The sequence below is a fragment of the Phacochoerus africanus genome, chromosome 6 (genome assembly GCF_016906955.1).
Source record: "Phacochoerus africanus isolate WHEZ1 chromosome 6, ROS_Pafr_v1, whole genome shotgun sequence".
Classification (NCBI taxonomy): Eukaryota; Metazoa; Chordata; class Mammalia; order Artiodactyla; family Suidae; genus Phacochoerus; species Phacochoerus africanus.
The window spans coordinates 109,757,683-109,768,118 of NC_062549.1; the positions used below are offsets into that span (position 1 = coordinate 109,757,683).

The following is a 10,436-nucleotide window of genomic DNA, read 5'->3' on the forward strand; positions in this document are numbered from 1 at the left end:
ATATGCCACGGGAGTGGCCCTAGAAAAGACCAAAAAAAAAAAAAAAGTTAGAATAGCTTCAGGCTTGAAAGTTACAAGAACTGGAGATTCAGGGAGGAAACAAAAAGGAAGCTCAGGAGAGAGGGATAAGTAGAATGAACATCTGTGCAGAGAGAAGTGGTTACTAGAGAGGGAATTTTTAGAAATATCAGGAAGAATATATCAGGACAGGAGTTCCTCATAACAGAAATGGATGATCTTTTTTTTTTTTTTCTTTTTAGGTCCGCACCCATGGTCATATGGAAGTTCCTAGGCTAGGGGTCAAATCAGAGCTACAGGTGCCAGCCACAGCCACAGCCACAGCAATGCAAGATCTGAGCCTCGTCTGTGACCTACACGGAACTTCAGGGCAACACCGGATCCCCGACCCACTGAGTGAGGCCAGGGATTGAACTCACATCCTCAGGGATAGGAGTTGGATTTATTTCTGCTGTGCCACAACAGGAACTCCCTGGATGCTCAAATTAATGGAGGAAATGTTTTCCTTAATGTAGCCTTCCCCATCCTCCCATGGGGAAAGGCTGATCCAAGGGCTTGACAACCAGTGGTAGCTGTAGCCTGGGAGTCAGGGCAGAGTAGAGATGTGTATCTCTACCCAAACCTGCAAGGTTTTGTTGAGAACTGATGCTGTTTCTGACTAACAGATGTTTACAATCCATTTGGAGGAACAAGAAAAAATGGAAAACAAGGCCAGGGCAGCTCATGTTGTTGAATAATCCAGAAGAATGCTCAAAAACTTTGAAAAAAATAAATCAGAAAAGGGCTTTAGCAGAAGATCAGATGCGTGGTTTGGTTTTCTTGGTAGATGGTATTGATCAAGCACTGTAGGTGATAATAGAACCTGGGCGTTTAGGAGACTTGCAGTTGCCCAGACAAGGAGTAGGAATACAAAGTACTGATGCTTCATTATCATGTAGAAGTACCTGCCTAAATGCCTCCTGAATGGACAAAACCTCATACAGACATGGAGGAAGAATTGACTTCCTATAGATGAGTTCCTTGAGTGAGTCTGTTGTTATTGGAAAATAGGCACTATTCAAATAAAATCCCCAAGCTGGGGGTAGACAGTACGGTTTTTTATTTATTATTATTATTACAGCTATAACAACCAACAATGACACGGCCTTGCTTCTGAGGCTTAATCCAACATGACATGGATTGGCAAAATTGCAACGGTAGTAGCCCCGTATCGGCAGCACTGTCCCAGATGCCACACTGCCAAAAAGTTTGGCACTTTTGAACATAATATCTTCGATATATTATGGCTACTTGATTTAGGCCCTTGGAATTATATGGGCTCTAGAAGTAAAAGTATAATGTTGTACACATGAAACTTAGTGTTATAAACCAATGTAATCTCAATAAAAATAAATTTTTAAAAATCATATGCTGTCTTAGTATGTCTAGGCTGCTATAACAAATATGCCCTAATTAGGTAGCTTATAAACAACAGATATTAATTTTTCATAGCTCTAGAGTCTGGTAAGTCTGAGATCAAGGCACCAGCGGATTTGGAAAGCTGATGAGAGCCTGCTTCCTGGTTGACATGTGGTTGTTTTATCTCTGTGTCCCTACAAGGCACAGGGAAGGATGGAGAGCTCTGGGGTGTCTTTTATAAGGGCACTAATTCCATTCATGAGTGCCCCACCCTCATGTCCTAATTATTTCCTAAAGGCCCCACCTACTAATACCATCTCATTGGGGTTAGCTTTCAACATATAAATTTGGGGAACACTTTCAGTTTATAGCACATACCTTGAAGAGAAGAACTGAATTATGGACTCTCAGAGCGAGGAATATGACATAAAGGAAATAACAGAGAGTGAGAAACCAGAAGGCATTCACAAATTCACAAAAGGCATTACTACAAGGAGGTCACCTAACGTCTTTGAGCCAGTTTTTTCATCTGTGTTGTGGGGATCATTTCTATTTCATGGCCAAGTGAGGACCAAATGAGAAACTATATGGAAAAGCTTTATGAAGTTTAAAGTTTGATATGAATCTTGGTTAATACTTTCATTATATTTCTTAGAAAATGCCAAGCCAATCTTCCGGAGTTTTCAGATTCAGAGCCTAAGACCTAAAGGGCTGAGGAGACTTTCCTCAGGTCTCTTAGCTGGAAAGCCCTAAGCAGACATCACCACCCTCCACTCTCTCAGGGGTTAAGGGGTGGTCAGACCCCCAGGAACATGCAGAAGGATGGAACCCTTGTGTTAAAGACTCTTGACTTCTGCCTGAAAGTTGTGAATATCTCAAGGAAACCCAAAAGAAAACAAAAAGACAACTTACAGAATGGGAGAAAACAGTTTCAAATGATGCAACTGACAAGGGCTTAATCTCTAGAATATATTAACAACTTATACAACCCAACAGCAAAAAAACCAATCAATCAATGGAAAAATGGGCAAAAGACCTGAATAGACATTTCTCCAAAGAAGATATACAGATGGCCAGCAAACACATGAAAAAATGCTCAACATCGCTGGTTATAAGAGAAATGCAAATCAAAACTACCATGAGATATTACCTCACACCAGTCAGAATGGCCATCATTAATAAATCCACAAATAACAAGTGCTGGAGGGGATGTGGAGAAAAGGGAACCCTCCTGCACTGTTGGTGGGAATGTAAGCTGGTACAGCCACTATGGAGAACAGTTTGGAGATACCTTAGAAATCTATACATAGAACTTCCATATGACCCCGCAATCCCACTCTTGGGCATCTATCCGGACAAAACTCTACTTAAAAGAGACACGTGCACCCGCATGTTCATTGCAGCACTATTCACAATAGCCAGGACATGGAAACAACCCAAATGTCCATCAACAGATGATTGGATTCGGAAGATGTAGTATATATGCACAATGGAATACTACTCAGCCATCAAAAAGAATGACATCATGCCATTTGCAGCAACATGGATGGAGCTAGAGAATCTCATACTGAGTGAAATGAGCCAGAAAGACAAAGACAAATACCATATGATATCACTTATAACTGGAATCTAATATCCAGCACAAATGAACATCTCCTCAGAAAAGAAAATCATGGACTTGGAGAAGAGACTTGTGACTGCCTGATGGGAGGGGGAGGGTCGGGAGCTTGGGCTTATCAGGCACAACTTAGAATAGATTTACAAGGAGATCCTGCTGAATAGCATTGAGAACTTAGTCTAGATACTCATGTTGCAACAGAAGAAAGGGTGGGGGAAAAATGTAATTGTAATGTATACATGTAAGGATAACCTGACCCCCTTGCTATACAGTGGGAAAATTAAAAAAAAATTATTAAAAAAAAGTAATTTACTTTTCTCAAAGGTTTCTGAGAAAAGTTGACAATTAAATTGAAAACAAACAAACAAAAAAAGTTGTGAATATCTCATCTCCTTTGAGCTCAAGGAGGTGTAGACTAGTGAGAAACCACTAAGATTATATGACACTGTGACCCAGACCAGATGGGCTTTTTTTGCCTTCTTGCCTGAGCTCAGAGAGAGTGGGTGACCACTCTGTGCAAATGCGGCTACTCCTTGTGATGGTAGGAGTGGCTATGACCGTCTCTCCTGACCCCCCCATCTAGTCTTGCCCCTACATCTATATACCTCCCCCATCTACAGCAAAGGCCTACACAGGCTTGAGGCCAGAATCTGAACCTTACAGACCATCGTGTAACCTTCCTTTCACTTCTCAGAAGGAATCAGAGTATGTTGAGTTACGAGAGGCTCTCTTTGCAGTCTAACCCACTCTGGGTACAGTCATGTTGCCTGGGGATGTCCACTGTCTCATAAAGATAGGCATCTTTGAAAAACTTGGGAAATAAACCTGGGAAAGTTTTTGGCAAGGGTTGTTTTGAGACTCAACAAGATGTCAATTACAAAAATTCAGAGGCTTAAAAAAAATACAGTGCATGAAGTTCCCATTGTGGCTCAGTGGTTAATGAACCTGACTAGCATCCATGAGGACTCGGGTTTCATCCCTGGCCTTGCTCAGTGGGTTGAGGATCTGGCATTGCTGATCCTCAAAAAAAAAAAAAAAAAAAAAAAAATCCAGTGCAGGTAATTGACATACAAAATTTCCTACAGAATCTCATCATCCTAGAAGGTGTGGTTTTCTCTAAATAATTTCTCCTCATTCTACTCTCAGTCAGGACATACCAATGTCCTTGACTTGATAGGACATAAGCTGATCGAAATATAACCTTCATGTTTTTGTGTGCTTTTTTGGCAGGGAGAATAAGGGAAGTTATAATGAAAGCAACGTTTATTAAAAAAAAAAAAACTGTGTGTGTGCATGTACACATATTTAGCAGCATAAGTCTTTATTCAAATGAAGTTTTAAATGGAAGGGCAATAAATAAGACAGATAAAACCAGAACTGCTTAGTGAGTGCGGGGGTGGAGCTCAGAAGCTGCTCATCTTCTCCATTTTGGTTGCTTTTAAGTACCTTCACCCAACTCTTAGGTCAGAAAACCACTGGTTCATGTGTGAGCAGATCCCTGGGTTCTTGCCAGGGTTGAGGCTTATTTTCGATTGTGGGACCAGGTCTGTGGCTGCTCCAGTCCTGCAGAGCTAATCTGACATTAACACGTGCTGCCAATGAGCCACCTATAGATAAGCAAAAGCTGATGAGTTTGTTTGTTTGTTTGTTTTTCTTTTTAGGGCTGCTCTCTCGGCATATGGAAGTTCCTGGGCTGGGGGTCGACTCAGAGCTACAGCTGCCAGGCTACTACACCACAGCCTACAGCAACGTCAGATCTGAGCAGTGTCTGCGACCTACACTACAGCTCATAGCAATGCCGGATCCTTTAACCCACTGAGCGAGGCCAGGGTTTGAACATACATCCTCATGAATCCTAGTAGGGTTCATTAACCACTGAGCCACAAAGGGAACTCCCAAAAGCTGATGAGTTTTACCTTTACCAGGAGTACCCTAAGATCATCTCACAAGATTTTCCTAGTTCATAAGAGGGGCAAGAAGAGGGCAATCTTCCCTTATTAAAGCAAAGTCTGAGAATGCTTTCAGGTACTCAGCACAGTCTCATACGTACTGTTTTCTCAGGCAGAGTTTTCAGTAACCCCCATGCATGGTGAGCGTAATCTCTTTGCTGATCTTGAAGAAGAAAGCTTCAAAAGAAAATGTAGGCAAGAGAGAATCCGATCCTCAGCATTGGGGGAGCATGACCCGTAGGAGCCAGAAAAGAAGGCAGGCAGCATGTGAGTGTGCAATGCTGACCCCAGCTTTCTACTCCAAAGCCAGCTCAGCGCTTTAGAAATGCATGCAGCCAAGAACATATGCACACCACACCCTATGTTCTAACTATTGAGGACATGTGCCAGCAGTGGGGGGGCGGGGGCGGGGGAACAAGTGCAGGCAAGAGCTGGCAGACGGCCTGGGCAGGAAGAGGTAGAACTTCCCCTGAGCCTGCCACCATAATAGCAGGGGAGACAGAGCATGGCTGATTCATCCTGGGTCCTCTCCCTAGCCCACCTTTCTCTAAATCCTTATTTCCCACTTCCAAGTCTTGAGTGCAAAGGAGTAGAAAATGCTTTGCCTAGGTCAAATCTATTTCATAAAAAGGAACTGAAGCTCTATATTCTTGATGTATAATCAATACATTACATTTACTACTATTGTTTTTAATAAGTTTATCTTTTTAGAGTAGTTTTAAGTGCTGAGCAAAATTGAGGCAAAAATACAGAGATTTCTCATATACCTCTTTCTCCACACTTGCATAGCTTCCCCCACTGTCAACATTCCACACCAGGGAGGTACATTTGTTACAACTGATGAACCCACATGGACACATCATCATCACCCAAGGTCCCCAACTTACATCAGGGCTCACTCTTGGTGCTGTACATCTACTGGTTTTGCCAAATATAAAATAATATATATATATCCAGCATTAGAATATGGTATGGAACAGTTTTACTTTCCTAAAAATCCTCTGTGCTCTGCCTACTTATTCCTCCCTCCAACCCTAAACTCTGGCGACCACTGACCTTTTTACTGCCTCCAAAGTTTTTCCTTTCCCAGAAAGTCCTATGACTGGAATAAAACAGTGTATAGCCTCTTCAGACTGACCTCTTTCACTTAGTAATATATGTTTGTTTCCTCCATGTATTTTCATGGCTTGATAGCTCATTTCTTTTTAGTGCCAATATTCCATTGTCTATGTAACCAAGCATCTTGGTGGCTTCCACGTTCCAAGTAATTACAAATAAAACTGCTATAAACATCCATGTGCAGTTTTGTGTGAACCTCGGTTTTCAGCTCATTTGGGTAAATACCAAGGAGTGCCATTGCTGAATCATACAGGAAAAATACGTTTTGTTTTGTAAGAAACTTTCAAACTGTCTTCCAAAGCATCTGTACAATTTTACATTCTCATCCGCAATGACAGTTTCTACTGCATCATGGCCTCACCAGCATTTGGTGTTGTCAGTGTTCTGGCCATTCTAATAGATGTGTAGTAGTCATTATTTTTAACTTTGAATCACAAGTGTAGTTTTCTATTTATATATGTAGTTTTACATTGTTGTTTAAGTAATATTTGTCTTCCCCCATAGACTGTGAGTTTAGCGAGAGCAGGGACTGCCTCTGTTTTTGTTTATTTTGTCCCTTATATTTCGTACAATGCCTTGGACATAATAGTCCCTCAATGAATATTTGAACAAATGAGTGGCCATCCTTATCATCTTGTTTTGGAGATGAGCTTTTACACAAGGATTCAGATGGAATTCTTAGGATAACTGAAAATAACAAAGGAGACTCTGACCGGCTTAGACCATTCCTGGGACACCAGTTCACCTGAGGCTGTCAGAATTCAGCGGTGTCCACAGCCATATTCAGGTCATAAGCCTTTGGTAGCTACTGCTTTAGACAATTGCCCCCCCCCACCTTTTTTTTCTTTTTAGGGCCGCACCCACAGCATATGGAAGCTCCCAGGCTAGGGGTTGAATCAAAGCTACAGATGTTGGTTGAATCACAGCCACAGCAATACGAGATCCAAGCTGTGTCTGCAACCTACACCACAGCTCATGGCAGTGCTGGATTCTTAACCCACTGAGCAAGGCCAGGGATCGACTAGTATCCTCATGGTACTAGTCGGATTACAATGGGAACTCCGACAGTTGCCTTTTATGTAGAATCTAAATTATTCAATCCAGTTTATGAAGCATGGCACAACTCTTTTCATTTTGGCATCACGCAAGGAAATCTGGCTTCTTACTCCAGCACTTCTTCAGGGCTTCAAGGATGTCTCTGTTTCTTAGGCTATAGATGAGGGGGTTGAACATGGGTGTCAGGATGGTATAGAGCAGAGAAAACCCTTTGCGCAAGAGTTGGGAAGAGTTGGCCGAGGGCACGAGATATGTGGCAATCAGAGTCCCATAAAATACTATGACCACCGTGAGGTGGGAGGAGCATGTGGAGAAGGCCTTTTGCCGGCCTGTGCCAGATGGAATTCTTAGGATAACAGCAAGGATGCAGGAGTAGGAGGCTGTGATGAGGAGAAAGGGAAACAGAGTCACTGCAGAAGAGGTGGAATAGGCAACCATCTCAGTTAGCGAGGTGTCCATACAGGAGAGATGGACCAGAGGGGTGAAGTCACAAAAGAAGTGATCAATTTCATTGGATCCACAGAAGGTTAGTCTAGACAGTAGGACCATCGTGACTGCTGTGAGAAGGAAGCAGCAGAGCCAAGAGCTGGCAGCCAGTCTAACGCAGAAGGGGCCGGTCATGAGGATGGGATAGTGGAGAGGTTGGCAGATGGCCAGGTAACGGTCATAGGACATCACAGCAAGCAAGAGGCACTCTGTTGCAGCCAAGGATCCAAAGAAGTAGAACTGTGTCAAGCAGCCAGACACAGATATCGTCTTCTGTTTAGCTAGGATAATTATCAACATCTTGGGGACAATATTGGAGGTATACCAGATCTCCAGAAAGGACAGGTTCACCAAGAAAAAGTACATGGGGGTATGGAGGCGATGGCTGAATAAAACTAGCAGGACAATGAGGATGTTTCCAGAAACAATTAAGATGTAAAAAACTAAAAACATCATAAAGAGGAAAATATTTAGCTCTTGGATGGAAGAGAATCCTCTAAGCACAAAGGATTCTACCGTTTGGTTTTCCCAGAGCAGGATTACCATGACTTGGCTTCCCTGAACACTCAGTGATAAAACATGCAAAATACAGAAAGTTCTAGCTTACACATAGAGCATGCACTGAGAGTGGATGATATTCATTCTCCACTCAGGTTTTTGGAAGATTTTTTATTTGGATGAAGGAGGATTTTCTCTTTCTTTCTTTTTTTTTTCAAGGCCTGAAATGGGAAAGAAAAGAATTTGAAATGAGAACTTGTGGCCACTTCAATCCCCTCTTCTTCTCCTTCCTGTATGTTCACCTTATCAGGAACAATTCGAGGCTTTGGGGAAAGAAGGAATCAGGAGAAAGGGGAAGAAAAATACAAAAGGAACAAGGGAGGAAAGAGAGATAGAGGAAGAAAGGAAGAAGAAAGAAGAAAGAAAGAAAGACAGACAGACAGAAAGAAAGAAAGAAGGAAGGAAGGAAGGGAGAAAGAAAGAAAGAAAGAAAGAGGAAGAAAGAAAGAAAGAAAAGAAAGAAAGAAAGAAAGGAAAAAAGAAAGAAAGGAAAGAAAGAAAAGAGAACGGAAAAAGGAAGGAAGGAAGGAAGGAAGAAGAAAGAAGAAAGAAAGAAAGAAAGAAAGAAAGAAAGAAAGAAAGAAAGACGAAGAAAGAAAGCAGACAGACAGACAGACAGAAAGAAAGAAAGAAAGAAAGAAAGAAGAGAAGAAGAAAGACAGACAGACAGACAGACAGACAGAAAGAAAGAAAGAAAGAAAGAAAAGAAAGAAGGAAGGAAGGAAGGAGAAGAAAGAAAGAAAGAAAGACAGACAGAAAGAAAAGAGAAAGGAAGAAGAAAGGAAGGAAAGGAGGAAGGAAGGAAGAAAGGAAGGAAGGAAGGAAGGAAGGAAGGAAGAAGGAAAAAGAAGAAAGAAATAAAGAAAGAAAGAAAGAAGAAAGAAAGAAAGAAAGAAGAAGAACAGAACAGACCGACAGACAAAGAAAGAGAAAGGGAGGAAGGAAGGAAGGAAGGAAGAAGGAAGGAAGGAAGAAAGGAAGAAAGAAAGGAAGAAAGACAGAAAGAAAGACAGAAAGAAAGAAAAAGAAAGAAAGAGGGAAGGAGGGAGGAAAGAAATAAAAAAGGAAAGGAAAAGAAAGGGAAGGAAAATCACCCGCTTTATGTCCATCTGGAATATACAATGGTAGTTTGAGGAATTATAGGAAGAAAGGAACATCTAAAAGGAAAGTGTGCACATTCCAGAGGGATTGTGACGTCTCAGACAGAACCTAGAGGATCAAGGACCTGGGACGAAGAACCCTCGCCTTCCTCTGCAAGCACTATTTCCCAAGGGAGGTAGCCCTCATGCTACCTATCACATATTCCTCTCCTCTCAGCTTCTTAGTGAGTTGAAAGTTGTTTCTTATTTCCGCTTTGGTTTCCATAAGGCTAGCAAGAGAAAAGCACATGATGCAAAGTTTGAGATTCTTTGATTCTCAGGTCAGTGTCCCTGCTGGTGTAACTCAAAGGCAAGCATGCTTTCTTTCACAATTTTAAATAGATAAAATCAAAGTCAGGCTATTGAAATTTTTTTAATCTTGGGTGGCAGTAAATGGGAAAAGAAGATGCAGAATCAGGTAGTCTAAGGCACTTTGTACAACCAACCAATTGCATGTAAGAGAGCCTTAAGTTCTTTTGAATGAGATAAGGAAGCTCAAGTTTCCTCCTCAATTCTATCTTTCTCCAAACCATTCACCCTCCACAAAGTTCGGGACAGCCATAAAACCTTCCCCCCAAACACTGCTGTCCACAGACAGGGTCTGAGGCTGAGACCACTTTACTCTTCTCAGCACACATATACAAAAAAGCGCTATGTGAATTTAATAATGAGGTAGTTATGAGTAACTAGAGAGCCCTAAACCAAACCTGAGACTTTGCTTTATGAGTCAGACTTTGAACAAGTTGTTGAACTTCTCTGAGACATAGTTTCTCAACTGTAAAATGGGATAAGGAATGAGAGAAGAATTTAATATGAACCCAGCATGTGCAAAAAGAATGTATGTTAAAAGAATGGGAAATCGCTGGCTAGTCAGGGCTGTCAACATTAGTTAAGTTTACCAAGGAATTGCCCTTACTTAGAAGGGGGCATTGGCAGCAAATTTGTTTCTTTTGCCACTGCCTGCAGTGGATGTGCATATAGTTGTGTGAATAGTTAAGCTCTTCCTGCTATCTCTTATACAAAAGCCTTCATACATGAATTCCATTTTAAAAATTGGTCTAGTGTCGTAGCTAGGTTCCATTCTGTGGCGCCCTA

General features: G+C 41.7%; 1 protein-coding gene across 1 annotated transcript; it reads right to left on the reverse strand.

Annotated features, from left to right (window-relative positions):
• Positions 1–7,242: 7,242 nt before the first annotated feature.
• LOC125128738 (olfactory receptor 11A1-like) lies at positions 7,243–8,190 on the reverse strand. Its single transcript, XM_047782911.1, has one exon. It carries the CDS (start codon positions 8,188–8,190, stop codon positions 7,243–7,245), a length of 948 nt encoding a protein of 315 aa, XP_047638867.1.
• Between the last annotated feature and the right edge of the window lie 2,246 nt (positions 8,191–10,436).

Bases quoted from the DNA above. Each gene is read 5' to 3' on its own strand.
- LOC125128738 (XM_047782911.1), bottom strand. From the start codon at position 8,190: ATGGTAATCCTGCTCTGGGAAAACCAAACGGTAGAATCCTTTGTGCTT.